At 49.3% G+C, this 19,653-nt stretch overlaps 3 protein-coding genes across 4 annotated transcripts; 2 read left to right on the forward strand and 1 right to left on the reverse strand.

Moving 5' to 3' along the window:
* Positions 1-3,312: 3,312 nt before the first annotated feature.
* LOC122612337 (putative inorganic phosphate cotransporter) lies at positions 3,313-8,920 on the forward strand. 2 transcript variants are annotated; one of them, XM_043785882.1, is made up of 4 exons: positions 3,313-3,746; positions 6,626-6,816; positions 7,102-8,178; positions 8,239-8,920. In XM_043785882.1, the coding sequence occupies exons 1-4, from the start codon at positions 3,698-3,700 to the stop codon at positions 8,413-8,415; spliced, it is 1,494 nt and encodes a 497-aa protein (XP_043641817.1). In that variant the 5' UTR covers positions 3,313-3,697; the 3' UTR covers positions 8,416-8,920. The 2 variants fall into 2 exon arrangements, with proteins under 2 accessions (XP_043641817.1, XP_043641818.1); XM_043785883.1 differs by lacking the exon at positions 3,313-3,746 and adding an exon at positions 5,633-5,706.
* Positions 8,921-9,279: 359 nt separating this feature from the next.
* On the forward strand, positions 9,280-11,328 carry LOC122613329 (putative inorganic phosphate cotransporter). The gene is made up of 4 exons (XM_043787455.1): positions 9,280-9,463; positions 9,540-9,676; positions 9,775-10,872; positions 10,935-11,328. The coding sequence occupies exons 1-4, from the start codon at positions 9,403-9,405 to the stop codon at positions 11,130-11,132; spliced, it is 1,494 nt and encodes a 497-aa protein (XP_043643390.1). The 5' UTR covers positions 9,280-9,402; the 3' UTR covers positions 11,133-11,328.
* Positions 11,329-11,766: 438 nt separating this feature from the next.
* On the reverse strand, positions 11,767-16,606 carry LOC122614510 (mucin-5AC). The gene is made up of 4 exons (XM_043789075.1): positions 13,223-16,606; positions 12,980-13,165; positions 12,636-12,922; positions 11,767-12,583 (listed from the first exon to the last, which is right to left on the reverse strand). Exons 1-4 carry the CDS (start codon positions 16,604-16,606, stop codon positions 11,767-11,769), a joined length of 4,674 nt encoding a protein of 1,557 aa, XP_043645010.1.
* Between the last annotated feature and the right edge of the window lie 3,047 nt (positions 16,607-19,653).

Raw genomic sequence — 19,653 nt, forward strand, 5'->3', positions numbered from 1 at the left:
CGATTGTAGCCACGGTCCACAATCCAAGCGACCGCAATTAAGTTGAATAAAAATTTTTGATGAAATTTTTTCCGCAAATACGCGTCTTTGAGTGTTTGCCAATTGGCTGACCCACAGACATTTTTCCGCGGCCTCCGATGACAGGGTGCTAATAGAGAGCCACGCCCCCGAATGTGCCACACCCACCTGGCGGATCAATACCCACTTTCATGTACATATCATCGCCGATAAAAGTTTCCAGTGGAGAACCCACGCTAATTGAAATTGGCGGGTGGCAGTGGACAATCGACAATGGACAATGGACAATTGCCGCTGATTGGACACAATTCAATTACCTCGCCGACAGTCGGTAACTCAAATATGCTATAGGAATTCACACAATCGCCCATCGATTTGATGCCCCGCTGTAATGAGGCATTTGCCCAAACATTTAGATGCCACCCAAAAATATAAATTCCAATATTGTGATCAATTTAATTCGACTTGTTTGCATGCAAAACCCACGCAGCCTGGCCAAAAACAAACGACGATCCGATACTCTATTCAATTTATTCGAATTTATTGCCCGCCCAACGGCCAACTGATATTGATCAATCTCAATTACGGCTATCTTTAGGAACGGAAAAGTTTCCGTTTCAGCTATTTAAAGATGTTGGGTAACCGTGATTGCTTTACGATAGCTTCAATTGACACAGAATGTGAGGTGTGTTAATACACTTTCATTCATTTCGTTATGTCACTTACATACGTAATCCTTCTTTTTATAAAATTGGCATGGCATGTCTTTTTTAGTTACCCTTTTAACAGAATACATCCAACTCTCAGGGTCAAGTGCGCCCTATTATGAGATATACCCTCCATAAAGGGTGCCAACAAAGGCAATTTCCATAGAACAACATTTGCGGAGAGCATTAAAATGCTGTCGGCGCCATCGCCTCAAACAATGTCCAAGTGTCCCGGGGACATCGTGATTAGCACTGGAAAAAAACTCCCGACGGCCAGTGGACAGGAGCCAGAAGCATCCATACCATCCGCTCGCAATTAGCCCGTTTAGAGGGTTTTTGTTTGGTTACACCTGGCGTATACGTAATGCGGCGTAAATAATTTCCCAACTGAGCGATATATGTATATTTGAACAATTCGTGTAAGATGTAAGAAAGGGCTGCATATTAATTAGTCCAGAACAGGGCTCACATGTGGGGGTGCCATATGCCATATGGTATAGTGCTTTGCATCTGACCCCCCATCCCCCCAATTCCCCATTGCCCCTCGCCGATGATTAGTTGACGTCAAGCGGACTGACTGACTGTTTACCATTCGTGAGGCGATAAGCTGTACTCTGCTGTAACAATCGCATCCATCAGTGCCCCCGCCTTTTCAAGTGGGCGTGTCACTTGATTAGATTGCCATCAGCGGATGGATCCGCATGCTCACTAAATTTAGCCAGCCATAAATCCGTATTTCGCCCAAATCACTTACTAAAAACGTCCCATTAGAGGCGATGGCCAATTAATTCTTTAGTCGCAGATCCGCTGCTGATAGCCGGGTTATGGATGGCCGTGGGCCACGGGGGCTTGGCTAATCGAATGGCCAACGAAATCGGAAACCGATAACGTGCAAATGTCTCGAGATTCGCAATCCGGGCAGTGGACAAATAAATGAACGTGCCTTGAAACGTGTGTGCCATGTGCCAAAATTGATTTGCCATCAACAGAATGCACGGAAAACAAATAAATATATCATATGAGCAAAGGTCTGGCACTGTCATTGTTTTCGCTGTTTGTTTGTTCAAGAAACTCAATCATTAAGGCAACACAGTATTGCTGCGGAAAAATGAAGCCCTCTACGATGAGCAGCATTTGTCACTTTATCATAAGCTGTTATAACTTAATTAATATATATTTCTTTATTTGAAGTTATTAAATAATGCTCTAAAAGAAATTAATACTCTTTATTTCAGATATCCAGTGAGCTCAAGCAATACCTATTCAAAGGAGAGGCGTTTTCACTTAATCTTTACTTTGGATTTAGTTCGATTCAGTTCATTAATCTTTCATTTGCTCACTGGTATGCCCAAAAATATATACTTTTACCCAGGAAAATGTGTACAAATGATTATTTCTTTGTGTGTAAGAACGGGCTTGGGAGTGGGGGGCCTTATCAGCCAGCGGCTGTCGTCATTGGCCCCTGACTCCTGCGCCTGCCCCTCCGCCAGGCCCCCATCCCTGCGGCGATTGCCAGAATCAGAATGAATTTGCAGAGCGTTTCCTGGGGGAAATGTGGGCAGAAGTGTACAAATGTGGGCAGAAGTGGGCACAAGTGGACAGAAGTGGGGATCGCCGGTGGTCGGTCGGCTCACATTTACTTAGTCGAAAATCAAAGTCTGAAGTGTCGGGCGCTGATAAGCATAAATAATTTGTTTAAAACATTTCATTTTCAGCAATTAGATTTTGATAAGACGTGTGCGCGGGCAAGAGCAATGCGAACAATAAACTAGAGTGCCATAAAAACAAGAGAACTAATTAAACCGGGCGGAGTCGAGGGGAATTTCGTGTCGACTTGAAATCAAAATGGCATCAATCAAAGGGTCTGTGTGCATGACGAGGGTGTCCATCGATCAGCCAGCGCATTGTAATGGATCGTCTCGAGGCTGGGTTATGTCATTAACCACAGAGTGAGTTCTCGGAAGATGAAATGGCACTAGGATGACTGAGGCTACTTCGTTCTTATCAGCGGAATGCGATGACCTCGCCTGAGGTTTTCGTGGCACGTTATCTTCGGCTGGCTCATGTCATGTTGTTTACCTAGGATGCCGCAGGATGCAGTCGTCCATTCATGCCACTAGTCAGAATTTGTATCTGGAAGATACCAGATCTGCCGCACTCTCTCTTTCAGGAGAAAGAGAATGTGAGAGAGAAGCTGAGCAAACGATCTGTGTGACTAATGTTACAGCGCGCTGCAGGCATAATACCCAGAAATGCGAGGTTCGCGGAGCGCGGAGCGGGTGGCGGTAACCACTTGGCCCGAACTGATAACCATGTGCTGGTCTTGGTGTTGTTTACTTACTCCCGTTCGTTCGCCGGTTCACCCAGAGAGAAATCCACATCGAAACACATACACACACACATGCGTATGCGGAGTATCTGTGAGTGCCAGCGTGTTCGGTTTGACTGATAGCGGAATTGGAACTCACGCGATACAGATACACCATACACCATACACCACACGCTCTCTCCGGCGATTTACGAGTGTGTTGGTGAGAGCGGCTGGTCCGAGTTCGATCATATTTATAAAAGAATCGACCACCGCCAGCTACTCAAGCAGTCGCAGTCGTTCGCCAGAACGTTCAAAACCCGCTCGTCGCTGAACCAAATAGCAAATATCAAATAGTATAGCCAGAGTTTTGAAAAGTCCTACGGTTAGAATCGCTGGATCCGTAATCGTTTCGCTGTTCGCTGTTCGCATTTCGCTTTTCGCTTTTCAAACTAATAGGGAAAACACGCGCAAAGAAAGAAAATCGTGCGCACACACATGTGCGGCAACTTCATGACGGAACCGGAAAACGCTGCGTGAGAAACCGAAAAATTCCAGTGACCCAAAGCAAAACCAAACGCGAACGTTAACGTTTCGAAAGCAAAACCAAATAAGATCTAACAGATTATATATCAGATATATAAACTCAACCCGCGCCGCACACATGACAACTGCATTGACCATGGTGAAAACGGGTGGTAAATACGCCAACGGTGAGTAGTACACACACGCCCCCACCGAAGATCTACTAAGCCCACCTCCAATCTGCGATCTCCGATCTCTCCAAGCTCCAAGCCACATGCATCATATAACAACTGTCCCAAGCACGTGTCTTATGTAAGCGTCGCGATCGTTCGACTTGATCCGAGCTCGTGTTGCCGGAAATCGCTTAATTGGTTCTCTAACAGCACTCCCATATTCCATCTCGATAGAGATACAGTATCTGAGCTCGCTCCATTTCTAGAATCACTTTTGTTCCGTTTTTTTCCATTTTTTGTTTGAACCCAGCCTGTGGAGCTGTGGAACTGCTGAACTGAACGCGATGCTTCAGCGATTCAGAAATATTCGAATCAGTAATATCAGAAATAATTGTGCAGTTTGTACGAATGCATAGACGACCTCCACTGCACAGAAATGCATCCTCCGAGATACAATTAAATTTTTGCTCATTTTATTTACGTGCGTTGTTGTTTCCTTTGATTTTTAGTTGCGCTGACAAACAAAATAAAATCACATTTTAGCACTTTCGGGTGATAAAAATAAACAAAAACGAAGAAAAACGAGAATAGAGCGGTGATGATCTGCTACCGTATATCTGCTGCGCCAATGAAATTAAGAATTTTAAATAGATCCCCCTTCCATGTGCCGGGCATGCGGGGGAGGGTGACATCGGGATGGGCAACTGGCAGTTTGCTCGGTTGGTTGGTGGGTCGGTCAGCTGATAAGCCGCAGTAAAGCCAAAGACAAATTCGCGGCTGTTAACGAGTCCGTCGCCATCTGTACACTTACACGTTCCAAATGCATGTGCGCCTCTCAGTTACTTGGCCATTGGCAGGGTCTAACGGTAAACATAATGGTGGGTGGGTGGCTGCTATAGCGGGAAAAGCGACGCTGTAAGCGGCGATTATCTTATCACCCCCAACGCTCGGATGCCTTCTGCCCGCCGCGCCTGGAAAACTCGACGGCGTTCCAGTTTTATCGGGGCCCCGTGCTATCGGTTATCAATACGGCACACTTGACTCACTTCTCACTTAGTGCTGTGTGTCCTTCGATTGTCCCGGCCCCAGGCGGTGACTGTACCCACTGGGGACTGGGGACTGAGGACCGCTGCGGACCGGCAATCAATCAAAATATACGCGAATATACTATAAATGGCAGCCAATAAACACTCCAAGCTGGTGCTGGTGCTCTTGCCTTTATGGCGGCTCATAAATGCTGATTGATTTGGCTCGGCATATCTACATACATATGTATGTATATATATTCCGCAGAAAATTAGTTTGCAATCGCTATTGTGATCGTTGTCTGATTCTTTTCTGGGCCGCACCGTCGCGAGACAAAAAAAAAAGCTCTATATATCTTGGCCATAAATTCGACGGGGCATTACGCCTAAGGGGAAGACATTGCGCAAATAAATTTAAAAACGTGTCAGATAAAGCGTTCTCACACGACCACGAGTCATCGCATACGGCACGATACAATCGCGGCGAAAGAGACGGCACGCTGGCGGGGGAGAGAGATGGGGGACGAGCGTCAGAGAGAGATAGAGGGAGCGCCACTCAGCAAGAGGAAATGGAAATGGAAGTGGGCAGCGGTAATGGCAGTGGAAGTGGAAGAGAGAGCTCAAAGTTCGGACGTCAGTTTGGTTTTCGGACAGCAATTCAAATGTGAAATTACTGGAAACACAGTAAAACTCGTATAGCTTGAATCACCATTTAAGGTCTTATTCATGGAAAAGTATTTATGGAAGTTAAGTTGCTCAAGTTATGCTATCAACAAGTCTTAGTAAGGCACTTGGTTTTTTTTATCGGCCAAAGTTGTTATCAAAACATCGGTTTTTGAAATTTTTGTAAATAAAAATTATAAATTCCCCTGAAAGTTTAATGAAATATCAGATTTTGGATGTGCGAACTGCAGAGACTTAGAGACTTTCGACTGTAGCTGTAATTAATGGTTAGCAATCAAACTCGAGCTCCGGGGTTCAATAGACCCCAGAGCCGTGTAAGGCCGCGTTGCAAGGTTGCCAGTGGTGAGGCGGTGTTGCAATGTGCACCACCCTGCCACCGACCACCGCCCACCGCCTACCGCCAGCCCACTCCTATTTATAAAGACTAAGCCATTTATGGCCAGAGTCGGAGCAAAGTTGGCCCAAAGTCGGGTTTAAAAATAGCCAAATGCACGAAAACAAATCCGCGTAAGGCAGCGACCAAAACCGAAAGAGATACATATGTGAGTACCATGTATGATGGCATGCCGCGGGCGGAGGGATCGGCTCGTCACGTGAGGATCGCCCGACCGATCCGCCGGTTGCCCCGAGAACAGGTAGTGTAGTGTGTGTGTGTGTGGACCACACGGTACTACCTTATACTCTATACTCTATAGTTTAGAGGTGGTATAGTACAGCACCGTCTCGTTGCATTTTACACAACAATAGCAAAGGAGGACGTCTCTCAAAGTCCAATGCTCGATTCTCAGTGTGTTTGTAGCCAAGTTTTCGGTCGAGTGGGTGTCTCTGTATTCGTGTGGCTGCCACCCATCTCTTTCTGGCCCGCTGGCGAGTGCGTGCGTGAACAAGATTTTGACATAGTCAAAGTGTTTTATAAATAAACGCGCCCCACATACTTACATGGCTACCAGTTTGGGGCTTACGGAGCGGCCAACACCGCAGAGAAAGAGAGCCTGTGATTGAGAGAAACGGAGAAACAGAGAGCTGTTGATAAGGGGCCGCGAGAGAGCGAGACGGCGAAAAAGCGCCACATGTGAAGCATGTTCCCCCTCCCCCCTTCCAACCACCCGTTACCAATGCTCCCCACTTCGTAGACCTCATGGCATAACCAACTCATCCGATCTCTCTACCTCTCCACCATTGCAGAGAAATTCATCGGGGTGAGGCATGTGCAGTGCATCCTGTGCTTCTTCTGCCTCGCGATGAGCTACGCCTGGCGGGTGAACCTCAGTGTGGCCCTGGTGGCCATGACGGACAACAGCACCTCCCTGGCTCAGAACACCACCGGTCCCAATGCGCCGTCCAGCGAGCCCGGTTTCGACTTCTTTAATTCCGAGGTAAGTGCGGGAACTTCTGAACAACTGATCTAATGATCTCAAATTCTCCAACCGATCTGAAACTTTGTAAATTCTGAGTTAATACTCATGATTTTTGTATTATCATTATCATAACTATTACACTAAACCATTTCCGAATGCCACATAGTGTACATGTTATGTGGTTTTTGAGGTTTGCCGTTTGAGCTTGAAGTTGACACTGCACCATAAGTTTCCTATGTGTTGGAGGATCTTAGAGATAATTGCCTTGCCCGAACCCTAACTCACGTATCCTATCCTTCACAGCGCTACTACAACTTCACCCAGAAGGAGAAGGGCAGCCTGCAGGCCAGCTTCTTCTTTGGCTACATCGTAACCCAGGTGCCCGGTGGCTACATCGCCCAGCGCTATGGAGCCAAGACCATGCTGATGTACGGATTGGGTATAGCCGCCATGATCACGATGCTCTCGCCGATGTCCCTGCAATTCGGATGGGTTGCCCTTGCTGTGATGCGATTCGTGATGGGCCTGGCCCAGGGTGCAGTGCATCCGGCCACGCATGCACTGTTGGCCAAGTGGTCGCCGGCGGAGGAGCGAGGAATGCTGGGAACACTCTGCTACTCGGGAGCCCAGTTTGGAACGGTGGTGATGCTGGCCACTAGTGGCTTCATCGCCGACTCCGTCCTGGGATGGCCGAGTATCTTCTATTTGGGCGGAGCATGCGGCTTTATTTGGATGATCTTCTGGTACCTGTTCTCGGCCAGCACTCCGGAGGAACACCGTCTGATTTCGGCCGGAGAACTGAAGTACATTACGGATTCGCGTAGCGATGGCAAGATGCAGTCCGCCGAGAAGCTGGCGCCCACGCCCTGGAAGGCCATCTTTAGTTCCCTGCCCTTCCTGTCCCTCCTGGTGGTGCACTGCACCCACATGTTCGGCTACTGGCTGCTGCTCATGCAGATCCCCACGTACATGAAGAAGATCTACCACGTGGACATCAAGCAGGGTGCGCTGCTCTCCTCCCTTCCCTACATGGTGATGCTGCTCCTGAGCTTCTTCTTCGTCTGGCTATCCAAGGTGCTCCAGAAGAAGGAAGGCATGTCGCTGTCCTTCAACCGGAAGATCTTCAACAGCATTGGCCATTGGATACCCATGCTCTCGCTGATCGCTTTGGGTTATGTGCCGGCGGATAATGCTGCACTGGCGGTAACGCTGCTCACCTTGACGGTGGGAATCAGTGGAGCCACCTACCTGGGCTTCCAGGTGAACCACATCGATCTGTCCCCGAATTACGCCGGAACGCTGATGGGCATTACGAATTGTGCGGCAAACGTGATGAGTGGAATCGCACCAGTGATCGTGGGACAGATTGTCGTCGATGAGGTGAGTTAGATGGCTAAAATATGGAAGTGAAACCCAATTAACTCGCCTTTTTATCCTTAGACAAGCGTAACTGAGTGGCGATTGGTGTTCCTGCTGGCTGCCGCCTTCTACTTCCTGGGCAATCTTCTCTTCGTCATATTTGGACGCACGGAGGTGCAGTGGTGGGACTCCCCACGCGACAATAAGGAGGATGCGGAGCAGGGCACGCCACTGGCGCCCAATGGCCAGGTCAAATAGAGCCTGCGAAGGCATGTCCATACCGCATCCAGAATCATCCGGGCTGTTGTTTCTTAGATTCGTAGGCGTAGTTAGTTAGTTAGACACCAGACAAGCTGAAAGTTAACTTTAGTGACGATCGCGTGCTTCCATTAGCGATATTATACGGTAATTGCTTAGTCCTAAGGCAGCGTAAATTATTATTGTTTGCAGTATTTCCATAATGTACATAATCCCAAAAAACAAAAAAAAAAAAAAAACAAAAAGAAGAAAGATAAACAAACTATCAAACAAACCAATTAAACGTGCAACTTGAGACAACGTTCAGTGTAAATAGGGACAGAGCCCGCGACGAGCTGCAGCATCAACTCTAGTAATTGTTATGTTTTAGTGTTAAGTTAGGCATTAACGAAAACCAAACTTGTGATGAAAAAGTAAACTAAAAAAGGCAAAAAAGAATGATGAAGACAACACTAGCCATGAATAAAACAGCTCAATTCGCAGCTGTGAAACAGTCAAAATGTAACGAAATCATTTGTGTTTTATTTGAACTGGGTTTTGAATTTGATAGACAGCCACCTGTTTGCTATCGATTGAAGAGCACTATCAACGCTAATAAACTATCGAATAGTGGCGTTGGATTATAAGATGTTTTCACTAGTCGCGGATTCTCCGCTTAGCTAAAGTTTCGGGAAAAAAAGTAAAGGTATTTAGATCAAATTTCTTTGTTGTTATTTTTATGATAAAGAAACAAGCCAATGAGATTTATAAACAATACAGTAATATTAATTAATAATATTGTTTGACGTCCACCCTGAACTTTCGTTGCACTTGTTGGAGCGATAGTTTCGATAGTTCCACCTCTACCATTGTGGCCAGCAGCTGGCACTTGTCTATGTTATCAGCTGTGTTATGTTTAGACGCTAGTTCCATCCATTCCACGCCGCCCCTCGCAAGAATCCAACACATCACCTGAGTTGGCTACGTGGAAGACACGGCACCTGCAATATGGTGCTGGGATGCCTGCCATGCTGTAATCACAATGGCTACCAGCAGATCGGGAACACTGGTGAGTGATGACATGACCTTCTGGCCTTTGTTTCCGCATCCACATAAATTTCTCTACTTTCGCGCACTTTTTGCAGGTCCTCGGTTCGGAGTGCGTCATCTGCAGTGCGTCCTGGTGTTCTTCGGACTGGCCGTGGCCTATTCCCTTCGGGTGAATCTCTCCGTGGCCATTGTGGCCATGACCGATCGCAATGCCAGCAATCCGGATTTTCCTGTATGTATGCAGATAAGCTGAATGAGTCAACAAATATTCTTGCATGCAATATTTAATGGGGACCATTTACTTATTTAAATCAACTTATAATTGCGCAGGAATTCGACTGGAACGAGAGTACAAAATCGTACCTGCTTAGCAGCTTCTTCTGGGGCTACGTGGTTACCCAAATTCCCGGAGGCTACCTGTCCGCCATTTATGGCGCCAAGTACATGCTCTTCTACGGCGTGCTCATCTGTTCCTGTTTGGCATTGCTAACACCGTTTTGCGCCGTAAGCGGTGGCTGGAAACTGGTTGTGGTGCTCCGTGCGGTCCAAGGACTCTGCCAGGGCGTCATATTCCCCTCGACACATACGTTCCTATCGAAGTGGGCGCCAGCAGAGGAGCGGGGTCGCCTGGTGGGCTACACCTACTCGGGCTCCCAGTTTGGAACCGTCGTAATGCTGTCAGTCAGCGGGTACATTGCCTCATCCTCACTGGGCTGGCCCAGCACCTTTTACATACCCGGATGCGTTGGTATCGTTTGGTCATTTGTGTGGCTTTTGTTATGTTCCAGTACGCCGGCGCAACATCCAACGATAACGCCAAATGAGCGAAGGTTCATTGAATCCTCTGGACAGGCGAGGAGACCCTCGGATGCAGGCCGCGAGGAACAGCCACGTCCGCCGACTCCATGGTGGAGCATCTTCACCTCCGTGCCATTCCTAGTGCTTGTCCTGGCGCATTGTGCCAACAACTGGGGCTTCTGGACTTTGCTCACGGAGATTCCATCCTTTATGAAGAACGTACTTGGCATGGACATCAAGAATAATGGACCGCTTTCAGCGCTACCCTACTTCGCCATGATCCTGCTTACCTGTGTCTTCATCTGGTTGTCGGATGCACTGAAACAAAGAGGCACAGTAATACCCTTGGGATTCTCCAGGAAGTTCTTCAACACGCTGGGAATGTGGCTTCCCATGCTGGCACTAATCGGACTGGGATACATCACCGAGGGTGAGGCTAATGTCCGGCTGGCCATTGGCTTACTCACCGCTGCGGTGGCCACCAACTCGGCCACTTATCTGGGCTTCCATGTAAACCACATCGATTTGTCACCCAACCATGCGGGTACACTGATGGGCATTACAAACTGTGCGGCCAATTTTATGAGCATACTGGCACCCCTGATTGTGGGACTAATAGTCTGGGATGAGGTAGCGAAATGGTACTTTTAATCTTGAATAGTTTCTTAAATGGTTTTCGTTATCCTTTCCAGACAAATCCGGCGCAATGGCGAATAGTATTCTTCTTCACCGCTTTTGTTTACTTTGTTGGGAATCTGCTGTTTATGCTATTCGGACGCACAAGGGTTCAACCGTGGAACAGTCGCCCTACAACGAGAACTCCGACGCCTGGAGGAGGAGAAGAACGGGATGAAGGAACTGAGGCTCGAAATCCGCTTCTGGACGCGTAAAATATAACACAAAACGTGGCCTAAAGATTGGTTGTAAATGTGAAACATTTGTACCTTGAAGGCGAAGCATTCCTTGGAATTGATAGATCGCAATTAGTATCGTATTACTAGTTATACACACAACACATATTTATGTCTACATATATACGGAATATATATACAATTTACATATAAAGCATTAAAGCATTAATTTTGATTTTTCGTTTCGTTTTTATTGGTATTTGTATTTGCATTGTTGGTACACAATGATGTACATATGGTAGACTTATATGCTGGCTATGTGGTATCCTGACATAATGCTAACTCTAAAGTCTACAAACTAATTGTTCTAAATGGAAGTAAATTGGGTTTTTGAAAGGGAGCTCAATGCAGGGAAAGTTTCTTATTCAAACTTCTTTTTTAAAAAAATGTATGTATCTTTACTCTTCGATATTTCATTATTCTTTTAAGCTGCTTATTCCTAACATATTTTAGTTAAAGCTAGGTAATTACAGCGGATACGGTTTTGTATTTTGGGCCAAAGCAACTGGAGGAGCTGTCCTCCATCGTCCTGGACCCCTGAACCCCATCCGTATCCCCTCTGCCCCTATGTACATGATGAATCTTTCCACTTTCCGCTGCCGGAGGAGTGGGCTCACTGCAGCTTGTGGTTGGCGGGCAGATCCTCGGAACGGATGCAACGTCCGCGGTAGCAGATCTCCGTTTCGGAGGTGACTTTGGTCGACGTAGACGTGGCGTACACCACATGCTCCATTAGATCCTTGTGGAAGCTGTCCTTTTTGCTCTCCGCCACGGTGGCTTCCGTGGTGGTGGCTTCATCCGTTGGCGCTAGAGTCGTGGTTTCCGGCGGAGTGGCTGGACTGGTTCGCCGGATGCTTGTGTACTCCTGGCGACGCTTGCCCACGGCAGCTAGGGCGGCGGTAACTGCTTCTCCTTCACTTTCCTCTATGGCAAACAGATCGTGCAGCTGCTTCTTCACCTCGGAGAAGATGCTTGGCTGCACCTCCAGATCGTCCACATCCGCTGCCGTGTCCATGCGACGCGTGGCACTCTCCTCGCTCAAAGGAAGAGTGGAGGTAATGGTGGCCTCCTCAATGTCTTGGGCGGTGGTCACCTCGTACTCCTCGGGCGTTGTGGGGGATGCCACTGTGGTAGTCGCAATCGAAGACTCTGTCTGCACTTCGGTGGTGGGCGTTAATGGAGTGGTGGTCTTGGGTAGCTCCACCTTTTCGCTGGCTGCTTGGAGGGCATTGTAGAGCTGAGGTCCCAGATTCTGGGACTCGGCCGTCTCGAAGTTCTCGGCGTTATCCGAGCCAGATAAGCGGTTCTTCTTCTGCCACTTGCCACGTCTGTTTAGGCGACTAAAAGTGGTGCTGGTGGTTTCAGTGGTCGATTCCTCGGGTGCTTTGCCCATCACTTCCTCCAAGAGCTCGGCAAAGGATTTCTCTGGCCTAAACAAATGTATTTAGTATGTTGTTTGGTTATTGAAAGCAAATTTCTTACTTCAGATTGGGTGCCATGATGGTGGTGCGCTGAACCGCTGATCCACCCAGATCAGCAGCCACATTGATATCGAAGGTCTCTGGCTGATTGGTGGGTCCTGCGGTCACAATCTCCGGCTCGCTCTCGAAGTTGTGGGTTTCCGTTTTGTATTTGGGACTCAGCGGCTTGAAGCTGTTCGAGTTCGAGTTGCTGTTGCTGTTGGCTGTTTCCGAGGATGGCGACCACTGGGATTCCTGGCCTTCCAGTTGGAAGGTTGGCTTGTAACGACGACGGTGGGTGATGGGTGCCTTGTTGGGTAAGTTATGTTAAAAGGAGTTTAAATATTTAATAATGAACTCGCATACCACTGTGGCCTCCTTTTCCCTCGTCTCCTGGTTGTTGTAGCGACTCAGCTTGCGGAGATGGCTCTTCTGGGTGACGGGTTCAGCTTCCTCCTCGGGCGCCACTGTCGACGAGGATGCGGGATGAGCAGGGCGACGCTGTCGCTGACGCACCTTAACCACTCGACGGGGTGGCAGTCGGGAACGGATCTGAAGAGGGTATTACATCTATTAGATAAGGTAGAATGTGGAAATCTAAGATCTTACCGATGGCCTCTCCTCGGAGGGCGTGGTGGAGGTGACTGGTGTCTCTGTGGTTGTGGTTGTGCGCAGACGCGGATAGTTTCTCCTCACGAACGGCGAGCGACGTGTTGTGGTGGTCAACGGAGCCTCGGTGGTTGTAGTGGTTGTGGTCGTGGTTGTGGTTGATGGAGTTGTGGTGGCCAGCGTGGTGTAGATCGGGCTCACCTCGTTGCGCACGATGGCCTCGGTTGGATTGAGGTCCTCCTGGTTGGGGAAATAGCCCGGTCCATAGTTATCCTTGGAGAACTCCTGGTAGTGCTGAGCAATCTGCATGGGTTCCAAAAGATTGGCGGGGAAGACGCTCTGCTCGTTGCCGCCATCGATGCTGTTGCTCGGGGTCACCGTGTACACTTGCTGGGACTCCGATGCGGGTCCTTCGGTGGTGGCCTGTACATCGTAGGAGCTGGGAATGGCGGTGGGACTGGTGGGTCGTCTGGATGAGGCCTTGAATACCGGATAGTTCTGCTTGAGCACATCCCGCTGGTAGTCAATGTCCTGATCTTCCTGTGGCTTGCCGTTCTTGGAACCTTTCCTGGTCTTGGTTTTCAGAGTATGGCGCTCCTCCGTTGTGGGCCTGTAGCGGATGCGATTGGGATTGCGGATGAGTGGGTTCCGGGCGCTGGTGGGACGACGAGTGGGGGTCACTGCTGACTCCTCGCCACCATCTCCGCTGCCGGTGGAGGCATCTGGGGCGGTGGTTCCTCGGCTGCTGTATGGCCTCCTGATGCGGTGAGTGGGCTGTTTGCCACTGGACTCGGACTCCGAATAGGAAACAGAGGAGGTGACCTTGGTCACCGCTGGCTTACGAGTGCGCAGCACTGGTCTCCTGGTGGGTCGCGTTTCCGGTTCCGGTTCGGCCAAAGGCGTGGTTGGAATTGGTGGCTGCAACTTGTCCTTCTCCTGCAGATTGTTGACCAGTCCGGGAATATCCGGAGTCAAAGGCGGCAGCTCCGAGGGCACATGGTAGGGATTGGGCTCGTACTCAACATTGCTGTTCTCCAGAATCTCGTTCTGAGCTTGACTGTAGCTTGGGCGATGGTTAAGTGGCCCCTGCTGAATCACACTGTTGTAGCCCACATCGGATGTGGTCACAGGAACGGCAGCGGGTGTGTACTGGTTCACCCTGTGCTTGGTCTTGATCCTCTGGGTTGTGGTGGTCGTGGGCAGGGGAGCCTCATAGTCCGCAGTGCTGGGCGTGTATTCGAAGGGAGGGTTTGTGGTGTGCGGACGTTGGCGGAAGGCATCCTGTTGCCGGAAGTACTGTTTCATGCGGTGCTCCTCCTCGGCCGTGGACGAAGTTGGAGGACGGGTGGTTAGTCGTGGCAGCGGCTCTTGCACCGGTTGCTGGACATACTGTGGATACAATTGGCCACTGGAGCCAGGGAACTCGATCTGTGGTCGCGTGCTGTAGGTGAACAGCGATTGCGGAGCAGCCGTCGTCGAAGTGGTGGATGTGGTGGTGGACGTGGAGGTGCTGGAAGTGGAACTGGTGGTTGGCTTGCTGCCCAGGGTCTTGAAGAAGTCATCGCCTCCAATTTGGTTGAGCGAATCGAAGGGATCCTGACTTTGGGCTTTGGTTGGCGAGGGACGGTAGAGGGACTGCTGCTGCTGCTGCACCTGGACATTCTGGGGTCGCTTCTTCTTGTGCCTCTCCTGCTTGGCGGGAGCCTTGGGCGAGCTTACCTCCTGGATGCCATCCTGCACGTAATAGTAGCTGAACTTGTTGCCCCGCTCGGGTACTTGACCTTGAGCCTGGATCTGGGATTGAGTGGTGGTCTCGAATGGATTGCGGGTACTGCTAACGCTGGCATACGGACGTTGGGGACGCGGAGCAGGTGATATTTGCTGGCTGGCAGCGATATCCTTTGCCCGGTTAATCACAATAGAACCCACATGGGGTTCCGGCAGCAGGATCTTATTGAAACCGTTGGGTGTGCGGTAGCTCAAGGGCGCCACAAAGAAGGAGACATCGCTCAAATCGCGACTGGAGGTGAGTTGCGACAGATAGGGCAGATCGAACTTCACATAGCCATCGGGAATGGGCATGCCAGCTGGGCCCACAAAGATTTCCGGTGTCTGCTTGGTGGGGGCATCAATTACGGAGATGCTGTGCGCACTCCGCAGCGCAGCAACCACATCCGATTGGGAGGGACGGGAGCTGGATCGCAACAGGAACATGGCCAGTGGAGGCTGATGGGCCTTCGGCTTGGGCTTCGCTGTGGTGAATTGCGTCTGCGTCTGCGATTGCAGCTGAGGCTGTGGCTGTGGCTGTCTGTAGTTTTGGAAGATGCTTTGCGGCAGGCTGGTGGTGGTGCTGGGTCTTGTGGTCGTGCCCGAGCTAAAGAAATCACTGCCCACAGTGGGATCCTGGGTGTAGAACTGGTTGATCTGATAGGGATTCACGGCGGGCAGACCGGGATTCACATTGAACTTGTTCACCTCGAAGTTGGAGTTCGATCCGGAACCCGCTGGCTGACGCTGCTGGTTGTACAGGGTATCGTAGGGCACATAGAGCAACTGGACATCCTGATCTCGGGAGGAAACTGGCGCCGACGACGGCGCAGCCTTGTTCGATCCGAAGAGCGTATCCGCTTCGGGATCCACGGGAAACACTTGCGGGGTCACACTCTGCAGTGAAGCTTGAGTGGGCAAGGGTTTTCCCAGGGTTTTCGGAGGCAGAATGTCCTGGATGTAGTTTTGCTGATGGAGTGGCTTGTTTAGGGCCTGAGCCAAGGGCTTTTGCGAGCCCAGCGAGTGGAACTCGGAGCCAAAAGGTTGGCTCTGCTGTTGTCCGAAGAGCGATGGCGGACTGAAGAGCTGCGAGGGACTTGGGAATCCTGGCGCTCCGGCTCCGAAGGTGTGCTGAATCTGGTAGCCCGTCTGAAGAGTGGGTGGTGCCTGAGCCTGTCCCTCACTGTTGCTGTGGAAGGGCATCTCGAACTTGAAGAAGGACTGCGAGGTGGGCTCCTGACCACCAGCTCCAGACGCCTTTAGCGTAGCGGGCGGTGGTGGTGGCGCCTGCCGTAGCGGCAGAGCCTGGCCAGCTCCATTGGGATAGCGCTGGAACTGGAAGGGATAGTCGAACTGGGAGCCCGGCTTGGTCAGATCGCCGAATCGCGCGCTGGGCGGAAAGGTCTGCGAGTAGGTCAACACACGGCCATTGCCCGTGCGATCCTTGCTGCCATCCAGCGGCTGGGCCAAGGGCACCCAGTCCAGTGAGTCCGTGTCGGATGTGGCCACATTCTCCAGTTGACGCGACCACTTGGCGGAGGACTCTTGGTTTTGAGCCAGACTAGCCGTGGCCAATAAGCACAGCCAGGCGGCGGTGAGTTGCATGCCTCGCTTCATAGCTAAAGTGCCTGCAAGTATTCAAAAAGAATATGGATTTGATGATACAAAATTCTTGTTTTATTATAAACAGAATTTAATGGAACGTAGTTAAAATATTGTTTAGTTTTCCTAGATTGCCCTTCATAACTAAGCTTGAAATAAACATTCCAATTTCGGAAACAGGGCCAGAGATCACCTGTTGTTTACCTGATTCGAAGGCAGTTTCGATGAAAACTTTGGTCAACTCAACCGACAATTATCTGAGTTTCACAATGCAAATGCTGAAGACATTAATGAATTGCAGATTGTTTTTTTGGGCCTATCAAAAGGTCACAAATGGTGGTTTCAAAATGCCAAAAAGAAACGATAATTCCAAGAACTCGAAACCGGAACACTCAGAACCGGTAACTAATTGTCCCTTGTAATTATACGAATCCAAATGCAAATTCGCCAAGTTCTTTGAATGTCTAATGAGATCTTTTCCCATAGGCTAGCTCCATTCGTTCGATTGCCACACCCACAAGCCCAAGGTCGCTGGGCGTTGGATGCAGTGGAATTACAAGCTCGATTCTGGGCGATTTGCATTTTTCACGATCGCAGGTGGCTGGAGGGGATCGAGTGAAAGGCTTCTCCCAGTTTCGCTGGCTGGCCGGGTTGTAAATCAAGAGATAATTGCCGGGGTCTTGGTCTGCGGTACGGCATCTGGATTGTAGTGGCTTGCAGTGGATTGGTTTGCTGGCGGTGTGGCAAGTGTAACTGTTGGTGCAACTGGTCGACGAGCGGACTGTGGCCATAACTGCTGCGGCAGCCAAGTGGCCATAATTGTGCGCTTGTTTTCATTTGGCCAATGCGAGAAATTGCAATACTTAAGGCGAAATGGCAGTTCGCTGTGGCTTTTGGCTTTTCGCTTGGCGCTTGGCGCTTGGTAATGCGCCATTGAGTAGCCATGATCCATGAATCGCGATCAATGATCGGCGACAGATTTCCTCATTGCAAAACGGTTTTGCATACGGCTGGGATGCTAATTGCGTCATCAGTCGGCGAATCGTAATCATTAAGTAGTTTCTTCGACTTTTTTTTTGTTTTTTTTGAGTCCAAGACGGCCAGAAGATTCGCCATATGAATATGAAAACGAAAGTGAGTCTGGCAACTGACCAAACCTGATAACTGACCACTGACCACTGACCAGTGGCCGGTGGCCAAGTGAGCGCACAACTGCAGATCTGCGAGCATCTGCGTCCAGCACTTTCGTTTTCACTTTTCCACTGAATTAATCGCACATATGCCCCCAACGAACGGATGCCGCATTAAATGGGTTAAACGAAAGCAAAAGTCCGCAAAAATCGAGCAAAAAAGAAAAAAAAATACCAGTAAAAATAACGCGAAATATATCGTAACAGCTACGAAAAACGGAACTTGCAGCGGTGCAGCCAAACGGGAGAGCACTGTCTACAGGTGGCACAGTGAAAGAAGAAAGTTCATTCGGCGGCCAGCTATTAAATGGGTACAGCCAGCTAGCCAGCCGAAGGAGTGGGATGGCAGGAAAATAATAAAAATTAGACTCACTTGCGGTCAATATTTCGTACCGCCGCCGACGAAGAAAACCAGTTATCAAAAGGTTCAACAAAGCAAACAACGTCACACCTCAGTGGGTTTTTTTTATCTACCTCTTTTTTTTTACCAGCGAGGCGGACTGCACTTGAAATCTACGGCGATCATCGAAAGTGAAATGTGACAATGCCCTCGGAAAAGGCGAAATGTCTGGGCTGCAGGTAACTTGAAATTTCAAATTTCCCTTTCATTTCGGAGCACACACATCCATGTACATGTTCGAATCGAAGCGGACTTTCCTCGCTGAGGGGGGCGTGACTGTGGTTGTCTGTCGGTTTAATCGTTTTGGTAACTGGCCAAAAGCCACAGAGCCGGATGTAAACAAGCAAGGAGTTAAGCCGCTTAAAACTGATTCGTAGTACATAAAGGGATTATGGTATGCCTCCTGGCATTGACATTGTTTCATCGCTTTGCTGATCATTTGGGTGTGATTTAATTGGATTACCAGTGTCCACACCCTGACACACCACACCACCACACACCACACGACGCCATCTAATCCGCGGGGGAGGCGACAAGGTCACTGCGGCTCCATTGTGAACTTACCATAAACAGCGGCAGCAGTCGACAGCTAACTAACTTGGCCCAAAAGATCGGCGAGGTAACTGCAAGGCAAAGCGAAACAATATATCATTAGTTGGCAGGCGGGCGAGTAATTAAAAGGGATGCAAACGCAAACGCCGTGGCTTACAAGATGTGTGATTTTCGGTGTGGCAATGCCACCTGCAGATACGTTTGTATCTCGGTTTCTAGAGCTATCTGGCTTTAATTGCATCTGGAGGCTGCAGTGCGGGCCACGCTCAGTTGGCCAAACATAAAACGCAAAAAAACCCACCTACTTTAGGGGTATTTTGTATTTTTCTTTGGTTTTTTTGTTGGTTTTTGGCAACGCCTGCGGATCTGCAGCTGGTTTACTAGAGCGCAGAAAAGCAAGAATGTGCGTGACCCACGTGACTCACTATTGGCAATCCACTTGAAACTGTGCCAACTGTCCGCCCGAAACTTGCACAAGTCGCACATTAAATACTGAGTGCCGAAATCCCCGATCTTTCAGTTATAGTTATGGCCAATTAGCGTGACTGGCTAACGATAACTCCGGGATTGATGGCCACCATATATACAATATGTATATTGTTTTTGCTGCTGGGCCTGCGAACGCATAAATTATGCAGAGCCAATGAACTCGTCGCCAAACAGAAAACAGCAAACAGAAAATGCAGCGAAATACAAATCCAAAACGAAAGCGACAATGAAATGCACTTTTCTGTCTGATGGCTGCCATTCAGGGGGCGTGGCTAGCCAGGCCTGCCGGAAAGAGCCCCTCGATACCAGAAGGAAAAACGGACGGAAAAGCGGCGATTTCTTGTTCGACTAATTCCTCAAATTTTATGCCACAGCGACCCCGAAGAAATGTTTGAAATTATTAAACGAAATGTAAATTTCACGCAACGCAG

Source organism: Drosophila teissieri, chromosome 2R (assembly GCF_016746235.2).
Source record: "Drosophila teissieri strain GT53w chromosome 2R, Prin_Dtei_1.1, whole genome shotgun sequence".
Classification (NCBI taxonomy): Eukaryota; Metazoa; Arthropoda; class Insecta; order Diptera; family Drosophilidae; genus Drosophila; species Drosophila teissieri.

Coding starts and splice junctions, on each gene's coding strand:
- LOC122612337 (XM_043785882.1), top strand. CDS start 3,698: ATGACAACTGCATTGACCATGGTGAAAACGGGTGGTAAATACGCCAAC. Junction 3,747..6,625: donor GGGTGGTAAATACGCCAACG/GTGAGTAGTACA, acceptor CCACCATTGCAG/AGAAATTCATCGGGGTGAGG. Junction 6,817..7,101: donor TCGACTTCTTTAATTCCGAG/GTAAGTGCGGGA, acceptor TATCCTTCACAG/CGCTACTACAACTTCACCCA.
- LOC122613329 (XM_043787455.1), top strand. CDS start 9,403: ATGGTGCTGGGATGCCTGCCATGCTGTAATCACAATGGCTACCAGCAG. Junction 9,677..9,774: donor CCAGCAATCCGGATTTTCCT/GTATGTATGCAG, acceptor ATAATTGCGCAG/GAATTCGACTGGAACGAGAG. Junction 10,873..10,934: donor GACTAATAGTCTGGGATGAG/GTAGCGAAATGG, acceptor TATCCTTTCCAG/ACAAATCCGGCGCAATGGCG.
- LOC122614510 (XM_043789075.1), bottom strand. CDS start 16,606: ATGAAGCGAGGCATGCAACTCACCGCCGCCTGGCTGTGCTTATTGGCC. Junction 12,923..12,979: donor GGGAAAAGGAGGCCACAGTG/GTATGCGAGTTC, acceptor TTACCCAACAAG/GCACCCATCACCCACCGTCG. Junction 12,584..12,635: donor ATCATGGCACCCAATCTGAA/GTAAGAAATTTG, acceptor ACATTTGTTTAG/GCCAGAGAAATCCTTTGCCG.